The sequence below is a fragment of the Heteronotia binoei genome, chromosome 9 (genome assembly GCF_032191835.1).
Source record: "Heteronotia binoei isolate CCM8104 ecotype False Entrance Well chromosome 9, APGP_CSIRO_Hbin_v1, whole genome shotgun sequence".
Lineage (NCBI taxonomy): Eukaryota > Metazoa > Chordata > Lepidosauria > Squamata > Gekkonidae > Heteronotia > Heteronotia binoei.
In genome coordinates this window covers 27,876,213-27,900,942 of record NC_083231.1, presented here as the reverse complement: position 1 = coordinate 27,900,942, position 24,730 = coordinate 27,876,213, and the positions used below count along the sequence as shown (strand labels likewise).

The following is a 24,730-nucleotide window of genomic DNA, read 5'->3' as shown; positions in this document are numbered from 1 at the left end:
AACAGCACCAGACACAATACTGTTTTTTACTACAGAGGCTTGGGAAAAAAAACACCAAAGGAAGTATTAAAAAAATGAAAACTGGGATCTTTTTCAAATCCGTCCAAGCCCAATTTTTTTTTTTTATTCCAAAGGGATACAGACAGAGGAGCACAAAGCAGCTGGATTTTAGTTCTCTGATCCATTCATAAGAAACTCACTATAAACCTCAGGTCTAAATCACATAAAACCCAACTCTTCTTCATCTACATGCACAGAAGTTGCATTATAATGAGTTTGGTCATACATGGAAAAACACAGAGGTGGGATGGATGGTAGGAAGTAGAGCAGCTTTCAGCACCCTTTCAGTATACAAAAAACATCTCTTACTAAGCTTTTCTCTTAAGAGACTGGTGTGAGTAAGTAAGCTTCATTTTGAAGAAATCCCATGAAGTCATGCTGTACAGCTATTTAACCTCAAAGGCACTTTCCCTCCTTTGAGGGAGGGAGTATATGCCCCCACGAGAAGGCAATAGAAACCAAGCTTAAATCAAAGTCCAACATGCATATTTTCTGAAGAATCTGGGCCAGTTTCAAGTGTTTTATTACAGCCTGAGGTTTAGATAAACTAGATCAGCAAATTCAGGGAGCATACAACTAACTGCCCAAGGAAACAGAAGGCACATTTATCAGTCACATCCACACTGAACTTAAATTGTAGCATCTTAAAAATGCGCATATTTCATTACCTAAGTTTGTTCATGGTTAAGATAAGCTAGAAAGTGAATCCCCAGAGCACCTACAAATAAGCATGTGTAAGTGACTATCACAAAGCTTTCTCTGACCGATCATTAACAATGACAGAAAGGTGTTCCAGACTAACAATGCTGAGATGTCAGAAATTCACTAATCCTTGACGTCTTGTCCTGCGTTATTTGTCTGTGTTTTGCATTCAAGGTAAGAATAAAGTCACAACAGCCACGAAAGCTGATGGGATGAATCTTAAACACTGCTTTGGGAAACTTGACAAATTTTCATTGAATGAACTGTCAAAATGACAGAGTTGGATCCAACGAACCAGTAAGCAGGGCTCCTCTCATAGGAATCGACCTTTCCCTCCTCCCTCCTCTTGTTGAAGCCCACAGCACTCCCCCAAATGTTGTTCCTGGGAGTTGGGACACCTCTTGAAACACCATGGACTGTGTATGTGTGGGGGTGGGGAGATGACCAAAAACCGCTGATGTGGAAGCCTTTCTAAAAGCATGCTATACTTGACACAACGGGATGCATGTTTTGAATCAATTCTGGAGAAGTACTGAAATTGCTGCTGTAAGCCGCCCTGGGCCCACTTGCGGGAAAGGGCGGGATATAAACCCAGACATTAAATTAAAATTGAACATATGAAGCTGCCTTACACTGAATCAGACCCTGGGTCCATCAAAGTCAGTATTGTCTACTCAGACTGGCAGCGGCTCTCCAGGGTTTCAAGGTGAGATTTTTCACACCTACTTGCCTGGACCCTTTTTTAGTTGGAGAGGCCGGGGATTGAACCTGGGACCTTCTGCTTACCAAGCAGATGCTCTACCACTGAGCCACCATCCCTCTCCTCAGTTAAATTAAGTGATAACTAAAATGCAGGTTTTAAATGCATGTAGATTTTGATATAATTTTTTTCTTTAGGAGGCTGCGTTTGGAACATCCTGTGGAGTCAAGTCATATGCTTATTTGTGCGGATTCCTTGAGAAAGTATTTGGAGCAAGAGCCACCTGTTCAGTCGGTTCTCCATGCATAAACCTTCACTGAGAAATTCATGTGGGAGGACCTGTTCAGGTATGCTTCCTTCGACATTATCCCAGAAGCATGTGCTCAAAAGAGATACTAGCATAGGCCTATCCTTCCTTATACTGCACATTGCACTAAGAAGACAAAGTAAAACATGTAACTCTCCAGCAGACTCACTGAACAACGCTCACAGGTTTCAGAGGCAGCCATTCCAGCCCTCTTTTTAATGAAAGGGAGGCTGGCCATAATACATGTGGTCTGAGAACAAATGTGAGACCCCCCTGAAATATGCAAGACTGGGAGGACAGTTAAAATGCCTGCACACATGCATTAATCAAGACATCTGTTTCCTATTAATAGAGTCATTTTGAGCCACATCTGCTTTTTGTTACCTGAAGCAAATTTTGGGTTTGCTCATTCACAGCCACACACTCCTCTTCAATGTATTGTTTTCAGCCTTGCTCCTGGGTCCCCATAATCACACACTCAGTGTACTTTTATTCTTCTCTCAAGGGGGAGGGGGACTCAGCTGTGCATCAGTCCAAAGCGACCTATCATTAAAGCCTCAGCTCAAGGCAAAAAGGCCTTCAGTTTTGAAAATAGTTCAAACTCAGAGGGATGAGCAAACGGCAGGCTGAGAATAGTTTGTCTGTCATAAGGTTTTTTTTTTTTCCTTTGCAGTAGCTAAAAGTCTGGAGTACCCAACTAGTAGAGAACGGAAATGTGCAAATCTCGCCTCCTTCTCTGTTGTGTTGCTTTCTTGTCCAGAGTCAAACAATGCCAGGACCACGGAGGTTAACAATCAGGAAATGACAGAAAAGATACTATCCGTGTTACAAAACAATATCAAAATATAATTACAATGCTTTCCATTCACAACATAGTATTACAATGTAAATTTCAGTAACAAATTTAGTGACAAATACCATCCAAAACCCACAACAGGAACACAATGAAATGCTGAAAGATGGAGAAAGAACAGTAGCATTCTAGTAATGAAATTTACATTGTGATACTATGTTGTGAATGGAAAGTGTTGTAATTATATTTTGATATTGTTTTGTAACACCGAGAGTATCTTTTCTGTCATTTCTTGTCTGGAGTCTGTATAGGATCTCCACAGTTCTTGGGCTAAAGTGTTTTTGTATGAGATACATGCATGAAGGAGTTGAAGCCCCAATGAGCAGATTGCTAGTTAGGTTGAATGTTAAACAAAGAAGTGGAAACACTTTACAAAGTCACTTCCTGCTTGAGCAAACAGAAAAGAGAAAAGAAAGCACTGAGCTTTCTTGCCCTGAGAACACTGCATAGCCTGCTCTGCTACTATAAGGTGCCTGGGTATAGTCCACAGGCTTCCTTCTCCCTTTGAACTGGGGGGATTTGCTCAAAGTTCCTGCATTCTTCTCAGTCCTTGAGAATAAATCGCAGCTACTTAAGCAGAATGGCAGACAGCACAAAAAACTTTGCACAGTAACAGAGGCAGGGAATTGTTCAGACTCTGAAGTCTCTGAGCAATAATTCATAAATTAAATATTTGGCAACACAGACAGTGAATATTGAAATAAATGTCAGTGGCCAAGGCAAAGACAGAGTTTGCAGACTTTCCTCTGTGGATGCTTTCGTTATGCACACAACCAATTATAACTTCAGCTGTTACAAGAAAAGCTAATGTAAGCCATTAAGCTTTCATTATTTCCTCCCTAGAAGAATAGACTGTGTACATAGCAGTTAGTCTACCCATAAGAGCAAAACAGAGGTTTAGCTGAAAAGTACTGTTATCTGATCACCACAGCCCATAGAAAAAAATGTTTTAACATACTTACCACCACCATATGGAAATGCACGAGTTGAGCGGCTGTCGTAGCCAGAGGAATGTCCACTGTTGGAAGAGAAACTAAGTCAGGTCCCCATCTTGGTCAATTTCTTTGTTTAGAATACCCAACTTTTATAAGTCTGAATGCCAAAATATGTAAGAGATCTGAGTTTGTACTTATGCTTACACTGAAGGCTCATGGCTTCAGTAATCTTAAAACTCTTGTAGTGCAGATGTTACTTTCACCACTGTTGCAATGAAGAGCAATTCCTTCCTTGCATGAGTGAACTGCAGAGTTTCTCTTAAGAGTAGGAGTTACTTGTGCATGCAGAACTGCACAGACTGATTATAGCTATTGAACTATCTTTCTTCCCAATGCCTATTAAACAATCCATTACTGGTCGAATATAAATTCCATCCTCCACCCACCCACTCCTCAAAATTTTATTTACTACAAAAAGAAGACAAAGTGATTTTCTTCAGTGGGTTCTAGTTGCTAGTGACCTTCTTTACATTTTTATGTGCCCCGTTATTGGACTGTTTATCCCTGTTTTATTGCATTATTATGCCATTAAAGGTTTGTTTGATTGATAGATTGACAAAGTGATTCAAAGTCTCATCTAGGCATCTTGACATAAATGATTTGCCCCAATGAAAGCCTTTGTGGAATCTCTCTTTCGCTACGTTGTATTGGCTTAGAGGTGGCAAATACTGGTGGAGAAATCAGATTCCAATTTATAGAGCAATTCTCTGGGGAATTACTCCAGTCTAAGTTCACTGATTTCAGGAAGCTAAAACTGGATAAACTCTGCACAGGATGGCACTGTTAAACACCTGGCAACAAGGAAAAGCATGAGTGCTGGTTTAGTACCTTCCCAAAAGGAGACTACATTCATAGGAAGTGGTCAAGTCCCAGGGCGCACATTATTGGAAAACAGTATAAAAGACAATTTCTAAGATATGGAGATTTGTCCTTAATTTGAAATGTATCTCTTAAATTATGTCATGTCATATAACTACTGATCCCAGAGAGGTGCAACTCTATGCTCTGAGCTCTGTGTGGATGGCATTAACACGGTACTGGAAGCAACCAATGTTGCCTGGCGAATCAGAGTTATTCTAAAAGATGCTGGGAATTCTCATCAGTAGCCAAACCAACAGCAATTCAAAATCCTAAGAATATTTTAGATGGCAAAAATTGGCAATGACTGGCTGCATTACAAAATCCATACACTGTTAGAAATAAATAAATATATGTAGAAATAAATAAATAAATCTCCCTTCATATGTTTTTAATTTGTGGATGTATTTTGCTCTGTAAAAACTGTTTCTGATTACATACCATGACGTTTCAATAAAAACTGGGGTGAAATACATGAGTGAAAGCTTTCTTAGATCATTTAGATTTATCTAATCAATCCCCCCCAAATCTGTCTACATACAAAAGATAGGTGGACCTCAAATGCAACTGTCATCTCCATCTGTATCCTACTAAAATCAATTTTAAACATTTTAAAGTCTCATTAGTCGAGCTTAAAGGATAAAATGACTGCTGAAATAGTTAAATACTGAAATAGGTTAAATTCTGAGGCTGAAAAGTGTGTTATATGCACACAGTTTGATTTAATTTCTACAACTTTTGATAAGTTTTATTACTTCCCACTTGACTTGAATTAATTATCTTTATCTCATTTGCCATATTTATTCAAGCGCCACTTTTCTTTTTGTAGAGAAGCCAACTAACATTTTAGTACCAGATTAACTTTAGAAACAACATGTGGATTGAGGTTAGCAGCAGAATTCCATTCAACAAGATGGGTCAGTGGTCGAGAAGAGTGTCTTGGAAGCCAAAAGGTGCAGGAGAACTGCTCTCATGGAGCTATACTACATATGAGTACAGCTGCGGCAGTGAGAACCCAGTCTATCAGCAGAAACACCAAAAGCAGAAGGGGGAAAGGTGGTGGTGAGAGGATAGCGAGGAAATTGTGTTGAGAGCTAGGTTCAAAATCCAACACACTGGAATTGATCCAACACTATCAGAGAGGGGAAGGTGCTGATTGTTGTAGGGCTCACTGTGCTTTATTTATTATTTAGCTCTGTATATCACCCTTTTCTGAATTCAAAGAGCTCAGGGCAGTTAATAACAAACTGAATTCACAGAGAAGGCAGTTAACATTAACGGCACAATTTAAAATCTAATTAAAGTAGCTACAAAACGTCAGAATGAGGTCAGAGCAGTCATACAATATATACTACTGTCTCAGAATAAGCGTAAAAAGCAGATTGGGAGAGCGGAAAGGACTACTAAGTAAAATGGTACCCACTGCAGTCCTCAACAAAAAGCCTGGCGGAACATCTCTGCCTTGCACACCCCGTGGAACTGCATAAAGTCCCACAGGGCATGGATGGTGTTTGGCAGAGAGTTCCACCATGTAGGACGGATGGACGTCTTTAGGGCTAATGATCACCAGTAGGTTGTTCTCAGCAGAGTGTAAAGGTCTTCAGGGGATATACCAGAGGAGGTGGCCCCGCAGATACCTGGGTCCCAGACTGACCCTGGCCTTAAAGGTCAGTACCAAAACCTTGAACTTGACCCGGTACTCCACTGGGAGCCAGTGCAACTGGCGTAGCACAGGTTGAATATGTGTGGTTCATGGTGTTCCCGTCAGAATCTGCACCTCCACATTCTAGACTTTCCAGATCAGTCTCGAGGGCAGGCCAAAGTAAATCAAGTTACAGTAACCCAGTCTGGAGGTGACCATTGTGTGGATTATGGTGGTTAGGTCAGGGTGAGACAGGAAAGGGGCCAGCTGCCTTTTCTATTGTAGTTGCTAAAATGTTAGAATGGCAATATTCATGATCTGGGCCTCCATAGATAAGGAGGTATCCAGGATCACTCTCAAACTCTTGACAGCTTGCACCATCAAGACTGGGAATGTTGGGATCCCAATCCTGACTGCAATGGAGAGGGAGAGGAAGGTGAAATCATTCCTATTGCCTCCTCCAATTATGCCACTGCCTCTTCTGCCTGCTGAGAGAAGAGGTGGGTGGTGGCCATTTTGTACCCTTCTGCTTCCTCACTGCAGCCCACTGATCCATATGGGCCCCGCAGAAGTTCATAGTAACTAGTCTGCCATAATATCCAAGGAGCAAATTGCGGCTACAAAATTACAGTTTCCTTCCAAGCCAGAACTGGAAGCAACCACATATATGTCTGTACAATTGAAATTTATATTGTAAGCTGCTTCGGGCATACTTCCTGGAAATGTAGCATAGAAATTTCACAAATAAATGAACAATTTGAAATGGACGTTTTGTTTGAGGCAACTATAGTTTGCAGTAATCATGGTCTGCCAAATATGGAAAGTACTGCAAATGAGTGACCCTGGATCAGAAAAGAAACGGAATCAGAAAATGTGAGGAGGAGGAGGAGAACATACACAAGTCTAAAGCTGAAAATGGGGATGCAGAAATTTCAATTAAGTCCCAGTCATTAGATGGAATTATGTTTCAATGCAGTAAGCATATACAAGAAGTGCAATAATTGTGACATTAGAATATTTTAAAAATTAAAATGTACCTTTCTATCGTTGGTATAAGGGAAGGTGGCGGTCCTCCAGGTGGGGGAGGAAAGCCTGAAAGATTTAATTGAAAAAGAAGTTAATTCCAGAAAAAAAGTGCAGCATGTTCTATCTAGAGTATTTAAAAGTAAATCTATACAGGAATGGATGACAGGAACAACACCACAAAATGAGACAATTCTTATTGTACACCCCAGCAACTTCACACTTAATATACTTATTCTATGGCATTCTTAAATTATTTCTAATATTGACAGTTAAAACGATACGTTTCACAAGGACAATTGTGTGCATTTTTAAAAATGAAAGATGCAGAAACACCCCATGTACTAAAATGGAAACCATACTATGTTTCATGCTACTTTGACACACTTTTAGAACAAACAAATGTACCTGGAGGTGGCACAGTTATTGGTATACCTAAAAACAAAGAAGATTAACCCAGTCATTTCAGCAATGTATTTATATTAATTGACTAGTATTCAGAACCGGCATTATGGCACTCAGGCCATTAGCGCATTAACAAGAAGAGTTGGTGGTAAACTAATTCCGCCAGTCCAGAGCAGCTTTGGACTAGAGATGTGAGCAGAGAGAACTGGACAACTAGCAGGATTTCAGCTAAATGTAATGCAGTGTTTAGACAACTGAGGCCTATAAAACAGAAAAACAATGCTGCACTCAGGTAAATCAACGGGTGGGCTCAACAGGGTTCGCTCGAGTACAGGCACCATTTTAAAAACTAGCAATTTCCACATTGGCGAGTCTGTTTGCTCCTTCCTTTGATTGCTCCTTTTAAATGAAGAATCCATTTTGATATGGAATATGTAGAACCAATTTCCAGTTTGATATGGAATATGTAGAACCAATTTCCAGTTTGATATGGAATATGTAGAACCAATTTCCAATCACATAAAAGTGTTGTATAAGGACTTTTATTGTATTCCAGATGTGTATCAGCCGAGTGTAAGACTAATAATAAATTACAAGTTACAAATCATGAGCAGAAGCTGCTCACAGCAACTGATCTTTCCAACGTTCCTCTTCCAAGATCTCCCAAAACTTGGTGCTTGAAGTTATGGGAGCCATACGGATAATATGCCACAGCATATGGCAGTGGAGAGGGGGGAAAGCAAGCAACTTTGCCCCAAAGCCCCTCTTATGCCAATGGAAACTTTTGAATCTGCAGCAACTCTGCCGGCAGAAGAATGGGGATGAGGTTGCCTGATTTCCTGCTCTTCAAAGCACTCTTCTTGTCCAGTTGTACATTGTTCACCAGGCTCCCCTAACTCCATCAGCTTTTGGGAGTTATCAGGGGAGGAGGGGGAAGATCAGCATCTGTGAGAATCCAGAAGGAGTTGGAGGAAAAAAATATTTGCCTGCCTTCCCCTAATAAACAGCTGTTTGTTTGGAAACTCTTCTCTGAGGATCTAGAAAGTAGAGTACAGAATGTGTTTGGGATGCTGCAGTGAAGAATCAGATAAAGTCACTTCTCCCTCCTTCCACTTTTGGCTTCCATCAATGGAGGAGGGAGAGTGAGGGAATTGTCACTGCCCACTGTTGCTACAAGCTGGCTCTTCCAATTCTCTGAGTGTAGTTTTGGGACAAACGGTACGGTACTTAAGAGAAGGGGAAGACAGGAAAAGATCCACTCTGTCAACTCCTCCTGGGAAGTCTGTTGCTGGATCCAGACCAATGCCATTACAAAAAAAAGTAACCTTATATTAAGTCACATATGAAACCGTTTTGTTTTTTTTAAACTTTATCTGAAACATGTAAATCAATATTCATGCACAATCCAATGTTTCAACCCACCTGTGCCTTTATATCCTCAACGTTAACAGAAAAAGACAGCCATTTCAAAAGGTAAAATTACAAGTTAATGTTAACTGGGCCATATTGTGCATGTTAACAGTAACAGAACAGAAATACAGCTATATGAAGTGGCATCAGAATTAACCTGAGCTACAATGAGTACCCTGATCCTCCAACCACTTCATCGCCTAGGATCCTAGTTATGGCAATGGAGACAGTGTCATGAGGCTATATTCACCATCACAGCCCAAAGACTTTTTGTAAGCAGGCATATGTATCAGAACACATGCATTTTGTAACCTGGGAATGGCCATACCAATGTCTTTAGCTGGCTTCCTGTGACAACACAGTAAAGCAAACGCAGCCAGAAAAAGGTTTTAATTAATAATTCCTGGAAAGGTTAGTTCAGCATCTTTTAAAAAAAAAGTCTTCTGTAGCATTTATGCAGCTTTCCAGGACTGTATTTTTAAACAATAATGCTTCTTTTTGTCTCAAAAGGCATTTGTATCACAAGTGCCTAAGTGAATGCAGTACAAGAGGCTAGAACTTCAAAGCAAGATCCTTTTTCAAAGGATCTTCTGCAGGATGTTTTATATTTGAATACGTTAAAAACTTTCTGGCCAGTAGTCCCAAGTTAGCATTAGGTAACAAGAAACCTTCTCTTCTTTAAACCGAGGAGGAATGGGCAGATTCTATTTTGGTCAGAGAACTTTGAAGATAAAAAGCTGGCAGTAGCACAATTAAAACAAGCCTGAAGGAGCCAAACCCACTGCTCTTAATTATTATTTTCAAATGTACTGAAAAGAGATAGCAATGGTAACCTTCTGAACAAGCACATGAAATAAATCTTTGCAAATGTTACCAATCCTCTCCTGCAGTCAAGCACATCAGTGAAAGCATGACAAACATATGCAGATATTTAAATGAGGACGTCAACAGATGAATGCTTCTATGAAACATTTACTTTATGCCTTTGAGGAGCTGATGGTCCAGAACTGGATTTTCTGTCTCTTCAAAGGGAAGGGGGGAGGGCTTCAGATTGAGACCTGCAGTGTTTAATGGGGAGTGGCTACCCAATCCTCCCACCGCCACTTAGCCAATGTACATTGTTTCCCTGTGGTACTACTTCCCAAATAAGGAAAAAAAATACAATGTCAAATGGTTCTATACAGTCAAAAACCTCTAACACTCAATAAAATCTAGCTTTTTTGACATATTTACTAGACTGAGTCTGTCTTGTTTCTCTTTTATCAGTCAATTTAGTTGATACAGCCACCATCCATATTTGTTTGCAGCAATCCATTATTAAAGTCAATTTATGCATGCCTTTGCCATACAACCCCTCGCAGCAGTTATTAAAGCAGGAACTAACTTTATACCATCAGCTCACATTTAATATTAGAATCCTGGGGTCCATAGGCAAATAGTATCCTGTGATAACTTTTTGATCTTTATTACTCATGCTTGTTATCAAAAAGGAATAATTACAGGACCACTGGAAAACGTATGACTAGTATCTATATTCCAAAACATTTCATGCTGATACTCCCATTTTCGAACTAATAAAAAGTTACAATTCAGTACCTTAAACTATACTATATTCATAACTGTGACCTTCTGGTTACTATGATAAAAATAATGTATACTAGGCAACTAAACTTGTTAAAAGTAAATATGTGATTTTGTCAGCTAAATTATACATACTGCATTTCAAGCTTATAGGCAATCAGTATATATTGCATATATTCCAATTTTCAAACTTTTCATTTTGCTAAAGAAAATGTTGAGGGGGGAAATGAATGGATTCTACCCTCCCCCTGTGGCTTCAAATTCTGTGGAATTTCACCTCTTTACAATTGTGCCTTAGCTTAAAAACAGTGACAGCAGCAAAAGCAGTATCTTCATTTTTCTCCCCCTTCTACCCCAGCTAGCAGCCTTCTCTTGCTTGATTCTGCCTGCAAGCAATGAATAGCCAGTTCCTTCGTACACGGATGCAACAGCCAAATGCAATCTCAGCAAAGCATGGGACCATGCAAATCAATGAAGGACACTGACAAGAAAAGATGTAAAATAAAGGCACCTAAAAGGGCTTTGCCAAAACAGGATTCCCTTTTTTTATGAGCAGCAGACATAATAAGATAAGACTATTCTAAGGCAAATGGGAAAATCTGTGCCAACTAAGCAACAAACCCTGGTAATTGTTATTAATAACAAATTAAAATGTAACCGTCACACCAGAACTTCAATCTCAAGCAAAGAAAAAAATACTGAAATATGAACACTGCAAGTTTTCATCCTTTTTTACCTGGTGGGGGAATCAAAGGGGGAGCAGTACTGACAGATGGAGGTGGTGGAAGGAAAGGAGGTGGTGGAAGATGGGTGGGAGGAGCTCCTGGAGGAAAAAATGGAGGGGGCTTGGAAAAATTGTTATCCACATCAGCACTGGAGCGGTCAGAAAGAACCTACAAAATAAAAACCAAATGTTATAGGTGCCCTTTAAAGAAGAAAATACACATACTATTGCTTATTCTTGAAGAGGCTTTTTGAAATCCAGAAACGTGCACACTTCTTTCTTACAGAAATAGGAGAACAACCTTCTCCAATAAAAATACAAACAATAAATAGATATGTACGCAAGATTCTCAGAATAATTCAAGCAAAGAATACATGAATAAGAATTAAATTAGCATCAGTAACAAATATTTCTAGAATTTCTCACCTGAAATCAGAACAGATGACAATGCCTACAGGCAATGCATGCATATTAGCACATGAAAGTTATCACAAATTACCTCTTTTTCATTCAAGAACATGGTGTACAAGTGAATCCACAATACTGCGATGGCAGTAATAGATTAGGCTGGAAAACTAACACACAAGCTGCAACCTTTCCTGGAGAAAGCTGAACTGGGCACAATTCCATATGTGTTGGTGACTTCCAGAACGTAGCATGGCAAGTTTTATTTGGGAGCTGCCTTTCAAAATTGATCATATTACACCTGTTGGCTTCTTGCTAATTTCCAGACTAATCTAATGTGCGGCATTTGAACTTTAATGCCTTTGAACTGTTTGGGAGCAGTTTACCTTATGGGCCATCTCCTCTCACTTGAAGATATGTACACAGTATGATAACCTGGAAAGGCTCTATGCTCTCTCACCTTCAAAAATCTGGTAGATGGCTGTATGGGACACAGGCCTGCTTGGCACCAAGGCTTTTGAATACCTTTGCCTGCAAAGGTTATTTGGTTCCATCCCCTTTGAGAGATGAGCTCAAACCAAACCACGAAGCAAAATTTGTCACAAATTTTGTCGTTTGTGAACTGAACTTTTAAATCAGTTCATGGTGGTTTGTGGGTAGAGAAGCAAGCAGGGATTTAAAGGGACTCCAATTCCCTTTAAACACTCCAAGTCCCTTTAAACCTCTGCTTTCTGTTCTCAGAAAAAGCTGCAGAAGCAGCAGGGAGCACCTCCCTGCCACTTAGCTATTCTCTGGGCTTTCTTGTGAAGTCAGAGCACCTCCCACCACTCAGCTGCTTTTCAGGCTTCCTGCAAACCCCGTTCAAAGGGACTGTGGGGTTCCTTTAAAAGCGGCTTGCGTGGCCATTTTTCTAGTTTGTGCCTATTCCAACCTTTGACTTTCTGTAAACTGATAAAGAATGCCTTTGCTGAAGCAAGGTTATGGTTTATCTTAAGGTAAAAAGGAAGTGGTCAGAAGAGTTATTCAGCTATTAATTTGCCTTTTATATTTTTCTGAGTCTTTTTTTTAGTTGGCAGAGTTGCAGGCAGCTTTTGTGTTTGTATGTTAACAGATGATGTTTTTATTGGTCTTACTGTGGAAACTTGGAGCAAAAAGAAACATCCTTTGTGTCTTATTCTCCAAGGTCCCCTTCACTGGCCAGGTAAGGCTGGAAGAGCTCGCAACCCTGAGGACTGTAGTCAAGGGGAGACCGTTCTATCCCTTGTCACCTATTCTTGGGGCTCTTGATGCCAGTCTACCTGGGGACTACCTAACAGGCATTCTGTCAGAGCCTCAAGGATGCCTAGAAAAGGATGGGACCCCTCCTCCTTTCTTTATTGCAAGAGTGCACCTACTAAAACTGTTTCAGCAGCCCTGCTCTCAGAGCCCTAAAGAAGTCTGGAAAAGTGTGTGTGGGGGGGAAGGGGGGGATCATATTGTTTTTAGCTTGCCTGAGGACTGCTGCAAAACTAGGATGGTTCTCACCTTTTTCAGCCAATGTCGGGTAACCTAAAAACCAGCCCACAAAATTTTGTTACAGGTAATGAGGTACTACCAATGTTGGATTCTAGCTGTTTTTCTTTTACAACACATTAAGTATATTGTGCAGATATTATCATTCTTTAAGCTGAAGCTAAGCCCCCCTGTAGTGCGAACATATCAGTCTAAATTGGAAATGTGAAACCTGTATGTTGCTGTTTTCGTTGGCACGCCTCCTTCCTTCTACTCGGCTGATAGTGATAGTCTGTCCAATCACATCTATTGTACCAGACAGCCTTCTGAAAAAGGAAAGATGGAAACAACCAACTGTTACGCTGGCATTTTTTCATACAAAACAACAAAGCCCATTAAAAGAAAAAGTTAGGTAAAAGTATCCCAAGCAATGTATGTGCAACAAATACCTGTTTCTAAAAGATATTATTCAGTGTGGATAGAATGGGCAAACATAGGGTTTTCTTGCGTCTCTATTTATAGGAATATATATCCATCATTATGTAATGGATAATCCAAGAATAAAAAACTCTACACTTCTGCTGTAGGCATAAAACAAAAGTGTCCCAAGATGTTAGCAATACATATATGAACACATGAAGCTGCCTTATACTGAATCAGACCTTTGGTCCATCAAAGTCAGTATTGTCTTCTCAGACTGGCAGCAGCTCTCCAGGGTCTCAAGCTGAGGTTTTTCACACCTATCTGCCTGGACCCTTTTTTGGAGATGCCAGGGATTGAACCTGGGACCTTCTGCTTCCCAAGCAGATGCTCTACCACTGAGCCACCATCCCTCTCCAAAATACATTTAAAAAGCATTTTAAACTATCTATTCAACACTGGTATATCCCTTTTCACTGAAAAGAAACACACTGGCATTCTAAATGGAGGTCGTAGCTGAAATTACAAGTTTAAATAACCCAAAGTTAATAAATTATTAAGTATTGATTCAAGTCTACAATGTGTAGCGTTCATATTGCAAGCATACCAGCCCTTCAACAACAATAAGCAACTTGGAAGAAGAGATGTAAGCGTGTGAAAGAAGGCCCATCCCCATCCTCACAAAGAGGGTTGCCAAAAAGTCCAATCCCACTAATCGTAATGCCTCTATTGCTTCAGCAAACCATATTCAGGCTTGGAGCCACCAGTTGCTGATTCCTATTCTTACATCTAGCTGCAGCAAAGAACTATATTTCTAGCAGACAGCATTTCATAAGAGTTGGCAACACCAGTTCTTGAGCTGGGAGCTCTGCCTCAACAATAAATCTTTTGGCTACATCAACAGGAAGCTTTCCAAATCTGTTCTAACATACCCCCTGGGGAGAAGTACATAAGGGAAGCAAAACCCTAACCTTCTTCACTGGGTGATTTCTATACAAAAGGTTACAGTTCACATCCCACTTAAGTAAATGGCAGAACTCCTATGGATTTAAATAGGATTGGATAGCACCCAAAAGAAGATAAGTCAAATGAAACCAAAGTATTTTTTCCAAATCTGACAAAGCCAAAATATTAGAGCTCTCTCACAAAACTTATCCTTACCTCCCAAAACTTAGATCGTCAGGGAAGTGGCCAGTGGGAAGAATGAGATAATACAATACATTTATTATGATCAAGTATGTAGTAAATGGTCTCACATATGAACAGCTGACACGAGATAAATGACAAATCACTTGTAGCCCCTCCCCCAAGGAAATATTTTGGCAACAATGGCATATGATTTTAACATTACTAAACAAAACAAGTCATAACATGAACTACCATATGAGTGGAACACAAATAAACAAATGCCATGCTTGCTACAATGGAGCCAAAATTCATAAACAGCTGACTGAAATAAAGAACAACTTCTAGTTTTTAAAGAATATTTTAAAATGAAAATGTGACAAGCAAGCTAAACACATCAGACAAATCACAATCTCCAACAAATGACAAATTGCAGATACTTTGAAAAACTAAAGGTTTTCACTAATGGCAAGGCTACTCTGTAGAATAGTAAAAAAAATTACACTGCAATAAATTTATAGAAACAAGAAATATTTAGAAGGTAAACTAGAAATCAGGAGGTTCATAAGCCTCTATTTAGAGATGAAGTACAGCTAATTTTGTACAGATTTATGGAAAAATGGATCAACAGTTAACAAAGAGCAAAAACTGCAAAGTTAATCTGAGAATTATCAAAATACTAAATAATTAGCTAAATAAAATGCTGGATGTGATACAAGTTTAAAATATGTAGTTTTAAGAAGAAAATGTCTAAATCAGGGGTGGCCAATCTGTGACTTGGGAGCCACGTGGGGCTCTTTCACACATATTTTGTGGTTGCTGGATGTCAAGGAGGAACTTAATGCAGGCTTACTCTCAAGTAAACATGCACTAACCCATAGATAGGCATCTATTTCTGCTGTGTGTGAAGCGGGGAAGGAGGGGGGAATAGGTAAGCTTGCAAGAGCTTCTCTTCCACCACAGAGGTTGCCCAGAAACCCAGAGCAGAGAAAACAAGCATAAAAGCCGAGGGAGCCACTGGAAGGAGGGACAGAATTAAGGAAGGTGGTGCAGAGTTCCCTCCCTTAGTTTCATAGCTCTTGTAAGAGCTAGACCCTCACCAGTCCGGCTTCCATCCAGGTCACGGGACAGTGCTGGTCACCCTGGTGGATGACCTCCAGCGGCATCTGGATCAAGCCGGCTCGGCGGTACTGATGTTGTTGGATCTATTGGCAGCGTTCGATATGGTCGACCATCAGTTGCTGACCCGCCGTCTCGCCAACGCAAGGATTCAGGGGTTGGCCTTGCAATGGCTTTCCTCCTTCCTTGATGGCCGGGGACAAAGGGTGGCGATTGGGGGTGAACTGTCCCAAAGGCATGCACTTGACTGCAGAGTGCCTCAGGGGGCGGTGCTCTCCCCGATGTTGTTCAACATCAACACGCGCCCCCTTGCCCAGATTGCCCGGAGGCATTGGTTGGGTTGTCACCAGTATTCTGATGACACCCAGCTCTATCTACTGATGGACGGCCAGCCTGTTTCCCAGAAAATTTGGACTTGGCACTACAATCTGTAGCTGGATGGCTTAGACTGAGTAGACTGAGTAGATTGAAGCTCAATCCAGCAGACAGAGGTCCTTGGCTTGAGTCATGGCAGTCTGGGAAATTCCCCTACCGGCATTTGACGGTGCGCCGCTGGCAATGGCGCACAAGGTCAAGAGCTTGGAGGTGCTACTAAAGCCTGCATTGACAATGGAGGCCCAGATAGCAGCCACTGCTAAATCCACGTTTTTCCATCTTAGGCGGGCAAGGCAGCTGGTCCCCTTCCTGAAGCGCGGCGACCTGGCAACAGTGATCCATGCAACGGTCACCTCGAGGCTGGACTACTGTAATGCCTTCTACATGGGGCTGCCCTTGTGCCGAACCTGGAAGCTGCAGCTAGTGCAGAACGCGGCCGCCCGGCTGCTATTGAGGCTCCCCAGGTGGGAGCACATTCAGCTGGGATTGTGGGAACTGCACTGGTTGCCAATAGTATACCAGATTCATTACAAGGTGCTGGTTATTACGTTTAAAGCCCTATATGGCCTAGGACTTGCCTACCTTAGGGACTGTCTCTCCCCACATGTTCCCCAGAGAGTACTCAGATCGGGACCACAAAATCTATTAGTAATCCCCGGGCTGAAGGAGGCCCGATTGAAATCAACCAGAGACAGGGCCTTCTCAATTGTAACCCCCCGCTAGTGGAACCAACTGCCAGATGAAGTGAGGGCCTTGCAGAACCTTGTGAAATTCCGCAGGGCCTGCAAGACTGTCCTCTTCCGGCTGGCATTTAATTGACTCGGCACCGGTATTTAAGAGAAGTGGAAGAAGGCCATCGCCACCGGAATAGCACCAACTCAATATTCTGTTTTAATAGTTGAATATCTGTTTTATTACTGAATGTGTAATTTTAATACTTATTCATTCAATTGTTTGTGAGATTTTATGCTGCTAGTCGCCCTGAGCCTGCTTCGGCAGGGAGGGCAGGATATAAATAAAATAAATAAATATTTACTAACCTTGGTGTCAAGGCAAAGAGAGATGCATTATAATGCAAATGGTGATAAGATTTATATGGTACCTGAGTGTTTCCTTCTCCCGCTGGTGCAAAAAAATCATTCCCTAACCTTTCCCCATGCTGCTCTTATGGGGACTGTTATTCCCAGCTTCTGGTCTGTTTGTTTTAAATCTCCTTCTAGCATGGTCTTGTTGTAAAGTGCATATGTATTTTATGTTTTTTGTACAAAGAAAGTATCGAGTGTTAATAAAGACATGTTTGTAATATTTGTTCATGTCTTGTGGCTCTCAAACATCTGGCATTTATTCTGTGTGGCTCTTATGTTATGTTTGGTCACCCCTGGTCTAAAGATAAGAAACTAATACCATGGCCTACAACACACAGGGATAAATGGGCCAAACAATCCCAAAGAACCAGCACAAGCTGTCAAAACTTAAGAGAATGACAAATAATGCTCTAAACACAATGAATAACAAAATTCCTATCTGGAAATAAGCCCCATTTTAAATAATCAGAGTAGGAACTGCAACCTAAACTCCAAACCAACATATATTACTTGGACTTAAAGAAAGAGAAAAAATGGAGACCAGCATCATCATTACTACACAAACAAAAGCAACTGTAAGAATGACAGAAATATTGTATCTCATGAAGTGAGCTTTGACTCATGAAAGTTTATACACTGGAAAATTCTTAGTCTTTAAGGTGCTACTGGACTCAATTTTTGTTACAAAAATACCCCAGCTACTGAAGACTTAAAGATTAAAAGTATCCTAATAGATGAAATTTATATACTTGTATCACTTTAGATTTACATAAGTCTGCAGACGAATAAAATCCATATTTACATAGAAAAATAGAACTGGAAGAGACATCAAAGGTCATGGAGTCCAACCCCCTGCACAACTCAGAAAATGTACTACTACCCTCCACTCCCGCAGTGACCTCTGCTCTCTGCCCAAAGGAAAGCAAAACACCTGGGCCTCACAACAGCTTTGATACCATGGACTGCAATGTCCTTCTTAGGCAGCTTAGGCAGTGATACTATATTTTGGTGCTCTGTTCTTTGAGTCTGCTCCAGGGCTTTTCTAGGAGATTGGTGATGCAACCCATGGCTTGTGGAACGTGGGGAGCCTTGAGGATCTCTTGTCTCCTATCTTAATATCTGAATGCAACTTCTGGAGAAGGGCATCTCAAGATTGCAGCACATGTATCATCCTTATACAGATGACACCTTTCTTCTCCCACCAAATTCTTTGACGGCTGTAGAAGTTATGAACCAGTGCTTTAGAGTAGTGATGGACTGGTCTGGGGCGAACTAACTCAAACTTAATTGAGTCATTATAGACCTTTTGTCAGCTGGTGCTTCACCTGAACTGTAAGATCACAATCTGTTCTTAAGAACTGGGTACGCAGCTTTTGAAGCCTTTACTGCGTTTAGATATCCAGACCAGATGGGATTACCATAATGTGCTGCTCCTTTGAAGAGCTCTTGGGAACACCAAATGGCTCAGAATGTGGCAGCTATGTTAGTCACTGAAGCTCAATGAATCAAGCCTGTGACAAGCTGGCAATATCTTTGTTTCTATGCCAGATTCAATGTACTGGTTTTGATCATCAAAGCCTTCAACAATTTGTGACCAGTCATCATGAAAGAATGCCTCCTGCCATACATCCCCCAATATCCAAAGCCCGTTATGGGGCCCTTCACTATTCAAGATGCAAAAAAATTGGAATTTGGGGTAATGGCATGATGATGATATTCTCTCCCAGGAGAAATCTGCCTATTTTCTTCATTGTTCACTGTTTGCTGGGCAGTAACTGCTTCCTCTCGGAACTGATCTAGTTTTTAGTTCTCCACTGGCTATTTGGTGAGTGGATGACAACTTTGCCACTGCAGCTGTCTCTTAAATAGTATTTTATGTATGTTTAAATTTATTAGTTGTTTTGAAAACTTGTTGAAAAATAGTACACAAATAATTTAGTAAATAACAATGCATTTCTTCTACTGCTTAAAATTTGTCTGAAAGCAAAAGCAATATTTTCTTCCGGAAAATCCAGCTCTTCCATAAGTGTGATGCTTGTTTATAATCTCCAACCATTATCTACTGTGAATAGATGTGAACTATTCCGGAAAAATGGGGTGTTAGGTACAAGTCAGCGGCAAAGTTTGTGGCAGGATTTTTTTTTGACAGTTTTTATTAAATTTCAAAAGGTACAAGTAAAATTACCCAGTTTCTTTACCACTTGTCATTCTTAATCTGTATGTGCACTGTTATTTATATATTCATTTATACTCTACCTTTCTCTTCCCGGGGGGACCCAAAGCAGCTCACATTGTTCTCCTCTCCTCCATTTTGTTACAACAGTCCTGTGAGGTAGGTAAGGCTGAGAGTGTGTGACTAGCCCAAGGTCACCAGCAAGCTTCTAGGATGGAGGGGCGGATTTGATCCTGAATTCTCCCAGAATGACATTCTAACCACTATTCCACACTGGCTGTCTTTGCAAAATGCATTGTTATGTATTTCCATGATTTCAAAACTACAGGGTAGCTTGGGCTACAAATCCAGAAAATAGGCATGTCTAATTTCTTTTCTCAGGTTCATTTGATTCTATTTTAAAATCACCTGAGAATCCGTACTTAAGTATACCACATATGTATGTATACCATACACATACTTAAGGCTAAGACTATATTACAATATAAAACTTTATTTCAAAAAGCGGCCAAGTAACTGTCATTTCCATTGGCAGGACAGTCTGAAAGCAGAGACATGGACTCTTGAAATGCACTTCTAACCCCACAAGATGCCGCCAAGCAGGCCTACCTAGTCAACAATGAGCTTAGGAGGCAGAGGGGCTGCACACCTAACAGAGTTAATAAGGCTAGAAGAAGGCTGAGAGGAAGGTTCTGCCTGGAATCTATGCTTTGGATTTTTGGAGTTAATTTTACAAACCACTTTATAGGTAGTGAAGTCTGTTATTAAATGCAAAACCCTGTTGTGCTTTGAATGCCTCTGTTCAAAGATGATTTCATCATAGGAGAAAGATGGATGAAGAATTAAGCAGATAATTAAGAACTGTGAATGAGGGTGAGAAACCCACCACACCACCTTTACCAAGCCAGTTACTGCACTCTAAATCCCAACAATGTACATATAGTTATGCACCCTCTTGCAATGGGCCTATTTTAATGTGACAGCTACAAAGCCAGTATTTGAGAGGTGGGGGTGGAGGGACGCACTGCATTTTGAGGCCATGTACTGACGTTAAGAATGCCGTACAGCAGACTTGCCCAGGTAACATTTTCAAAAATATCTGTGGGGATATTATCTCACTGATGATAAAACTGGCATCACAATAAGAAAAGGATCACATCCTTTAAAATATTTCTTACCTTGCAAGTTCAGGCGATTCAGCCCGCCCATATCGTTCCTGCCACTTCCCGATGCCTGAACTGACTTTTCTGGTAGCAGTGCTTGTCTGCGACTGAGACGAGGCGCTGTTTCTGGCAAGATAAATTTTCCAGGTCTCTCTTTTCTTATGTTTCTACCTTTTCTTGTTTTCAGAGATTTTTTTCTTTTTGCACCTTTATCACCTTAGTCTTCCCCCCACCCTCTATTCACTTCCCAGCACCAACTGGCAGCAGGAGTACAACAAATGAGATACTATAGCTATTAATGTATAATGTTAGCATATACAGTCTGCTTTACTGATCAAATTTAAAATCATTTTATATTTACAGTCCTGCTGTATTAAATTTTCTTGATTATATGGATGAAGAACAAGGAGCAAGTCTAAAGCTCTACCAAAAAACCATGGTATCATGCATAACAAACACTATACTGAAAAAGTTGTCCCCATATTCCATAAAAGTAACCACAACTTTTGAATAGATCATATACAAGGAAGGAAGCAACACGAATGCTATAAAACCCACACTACTAACTGTATCTCTAAGTACATTAAACAAATACACATTGCTAATGCTCCAAAGCTAATAATTTCACAGTCCTCAGCTTTACTAATGTGCCCTTTGTTTTCAGAACCTTATTGAAAATTGTCATCCTCTAGAAACACAAGATTTTCCAGCCTACACAAAACAGTGTATTTCAAATTATTCATCTAGTATAAATGCAGAAAACATAAACCAAAAGTTTAGCGCTTTCACCTCTAAAGTCTCTCCTGTGGCACTTCAGCTCTGCCTCTATCCAAAACTAACCTTTTTAAAAAAAAATCACACAATGATGCTCTCTCAACTAAATGACTCTCTTCTTTTGCTCTATTTTTCCCAGTGTTGCCAACTGTAAAGAAGCTGATCACACGTGCAGAATAGTGGCCAATAATTTCTATGACAACAGCAAAACATATAGAAAGCAGCCTCTCATTCAAGATTAGTGAAATCTGGGCTGCAATTCTGTGCACACTTGGGTGGGAGAAAATTCCACTGAACTCAACGGAGCTAATACCTGACTAAACATGCAAAGGACTGGGCTGTGCGCTACTTGACAGAACACCTCATCAGTAATCAAATTACTCTCCCACATGAACAGCTGACTTATTTGAATGCCAGCAAAATCAAAAATCCCAAAACAAATGAAACAAGCTATGGAAATAGGGGAGGACGACACAGGCCTCAAAATATCTATTCCACATAAGCTAGTAATAAAAAAAATTTCCTTTACCAAAGATCAAATCCAGCTGGCTGCAGACACATATTTGTGAAAGAGCACATGCAACAAGTAGCATGCAACATAGCAGTATTTTCATCACTGAAATTTGGTTTATGTTGTGAGAAACTGATTGGCATGAGAGCTGATAGGATCTTTTAAAATCTTAGTTTTCTTTTCTTTCTTTTTCACAAGTAGTTCTAACCTATGTTTTTATATTTTATGAATGAAAGATGAGTGAGTTCTAGCATTTTAAATAAACAACCATTTTTATTTTTATATATAATTAATATATAAATTTAATCTATATAAATTTAAAACAGAACTTATTTTAAAGAGTTAATCTACGGCAAATCAAGTATCACTGGTATGTCCTCCTTTTAAAATTCCTGCATAAAATTTGCAAATGGCTAACAGAAAAGGAAAAGCATCAAAAAGTTACAACTAAAGGGAATTCTTCAAACATTCAGGATTGTGCTCATCTCATTGGATCATATTTTTTACAGCCTTGTGGAGTATCACACAATGCAAAAGTAAGGGCACATTGGCATCTGAAATTAAAAATGAAGTAATTTTGAGTGCAAGGCAGGCTTTAGATACAAGCTTAACCTGAACAAATTATTCCAATTCAGGCAAAAACCTTGTTAAATGCAAAGGGACAAATAGGATGAAGCAAAAAACACAACATATCTGTTCTGCTAATCAGTCCTCAGATATGAAGTTACAAAAATTTATTCACATATTTACAAGTCAGTATACAAAACACTAGAAGATGAATTAAGGATCAGAAGACTCTAAATGGCTGCCAACCTTTACTAACACACAAAAGTGCAACAATCCTCAGAGTTCTGCATCTACTTCCATCTTATCAAGCACAGACACATAAAACAAAGAACTAAAGTTTTCATTTTCCTACCACTGTTCATGCCAAAAAACTCCCAGTATTGGATTTTATTACTTTATACTAACTTTGACTGTTAAATTTTACATATCTATATAAATATGCCTTTAGAAGAAGATGACAAACATTACTTCTCTCCAACTTAACAAAACAGCTTGAAAATAAGACTGCCCAACTGACCTGTTTGATGGGATTCCTGTTTTGAATAATGGTGGAGGAGACGTAAATTCAGCTTTGGTTGGTGGCAGGGATATTTCTTTCTCCACATTCCCAGTTCTGCCCTGCTGTACCTTCAGAATAAAAGTTTCTGCGTTAGAACAGTCTAGATCTATTTACTTCATTTACCCTCCACCTTTCTCCCCAATGTGGACCCAAAGCAGCTTACATCACTTTCCTCGCCTCCATTTTGTCCCCATGACAATCCAATGAGATAAGCTGGGCTGAGTGTATGTGACTGACCTGAAATCACTACCAAGCTTCCAGTGGGATTCAAACGTGAGCCTCCCAGCTCCTAGTATGACACTCAATTGCTATACCAAACTAGTTGGAACAAAATTTAAATTTTATATAAAATTAAAAGAAATAATAATCCACAATTTCTAAAACATTTTTGGTTGCTTATTCCATCAAATGTCATATTATGACCTGGAGCCAAAGTTGCCTTCTGAAAGTGGGAACTTCTGTCTCTGAACAGGACTTAGCAATGCTATTGTTGTTGTCTGCAATGCCATTTAAGATCACGACAAGCAGAACACTTGCCCTAATTCAAGGGTACATGGTCACAGCTCACTTCCCATGAGCCAGAAAAGGGGGAGGGGGGAGAGAAGACCTGATAGTACTGTAATGATGTCATCCAGCACATTTAAGATCAGGATTGATAACCTCACCACTACACATGCTACCACAATGGCATACTGGTGCTCTTCCAGGAATCCTCCACTGCAAAGATAACACATTGCACTCTAACCCTCATTGTTATAAAAGCATGAAGAGCATATATCAGAACAGAATCATGGAAAAAGCTGCAGCCTTATCACCAGATAAAGTTGATGCAAAACTCCACAATCCGCGGACAGGTCATGGCTCAGTAGCAGAACATCTGCTTTGCATGTAGATGGTTTCAAGTTCAATGCTTAGCATCTCAGCTTCAATGCTCGACATCTCCAGTTAAAATGACTAGGCAGTAGGGTGATGTGAAAGACCTCTACCCTGGAGAGCCACTCTCAATACTGACCTTGATGGACCTATCGCCTGATTCAGTACAATGCAACTTTATGTGTATGATGTCAACATGGAATTCTAAGAAGTTATGTATCCAGAACACACTAGGGTCTACTAATGTGCACAGACAGCCATGACAGTGTACAGTGTTTGACCTGAACATAGGGAACCCAAATTAAAACTCCAGTTCTTATGAAAATCATGGAGTGGCTTAGGGCAAATCAGTACCATTCAAGATTATTTTGATATGGAAATGCTTATGTGAGTTTCTTGGAGGAAAGTTGCGATAAAAAAGCAGTATCAAATCAGTTTACAATTTTCAATTTTATATTTTGGAATACAAATACAAACTTCTAAATAATTCACCTACTGCCCTCTTGTAATGAGTCACTGAACAGGAACACCACTCAGTCCCATGGAGCTTTAGCTTATATTGCTCTTTAGTTCTGAACTGTACAGGTATGAAATAGTTCCAACTTACTACATATGGGGGAAAACCCATCCACAGTGGGGAGAGGACAGAAACAGATTTGAGAACAAAACAGAATATCAAACAGCTGTACAAAATATGGATTGACAACTAGAGGTCCATAGGCCAACTTCATCTTACGGCTCAGTACTACTCCTTGTGGCCCTATGAGATCAAATTAAGGTATATTTACAGAAAAAAGTTGTTCCAAGAGTCACTACATAAGAAAGCAGCA

General features: G+C 40.1%; 1 protein-coding gene across 14 annotated transcripts in view; it reads right to left on the bottom strand.

The window, feature by feature from the left end:
• Window positions 1-24,730, bottom strand: part of FIP1L1 (factor interacting with PAPOLA and CPSF1) — a 43,945-nt gene that overhangs the window by 7,723 nt on the left and 11,492 nt on the right. For 6 of the 14 annotated variants that reach the window (XM_060246361.1, XM_060246362.1, XM_060246363.1 and 3 more), the window contains 7 exons: window positions 22,986-23,095; window positions 20,632-20,742; window positions 13,389-13,479; window positions 11,273-11,429; window positions 7,549-7,575; window positions 7,155-7,209; window positions 3,585-3,640 (listed from right to left, as the gene is read on the bottom strand). In XM_060246361.1, coding sequence (XP_060102344.1) covers window positions 3,585-3,640; window positions 7,155-7,209; window positions 7,549-7,575; window positions 11,273-11,429; window positions 13,389-13,479; window positions 20,632-20,742; window positions 22,986-23,095 — 607 coding nt within the window. Of the gene's footprint in view, window positions 1-3,584; window positions 3,641-7,154; window positions 7,210-7,548; window positions 7,576-11,272; window positions 11,430-13,388; window positions 13,483-20,631; window positions 20,743-22,985; window positions 23,096-24,730 lie in introns of all 14 variants that reach the window. The other 8 variants (XM_060246364.1, XM_060246366.1, XM_060246369.1 and 5 more) reach the window with 3 other exon arrangements.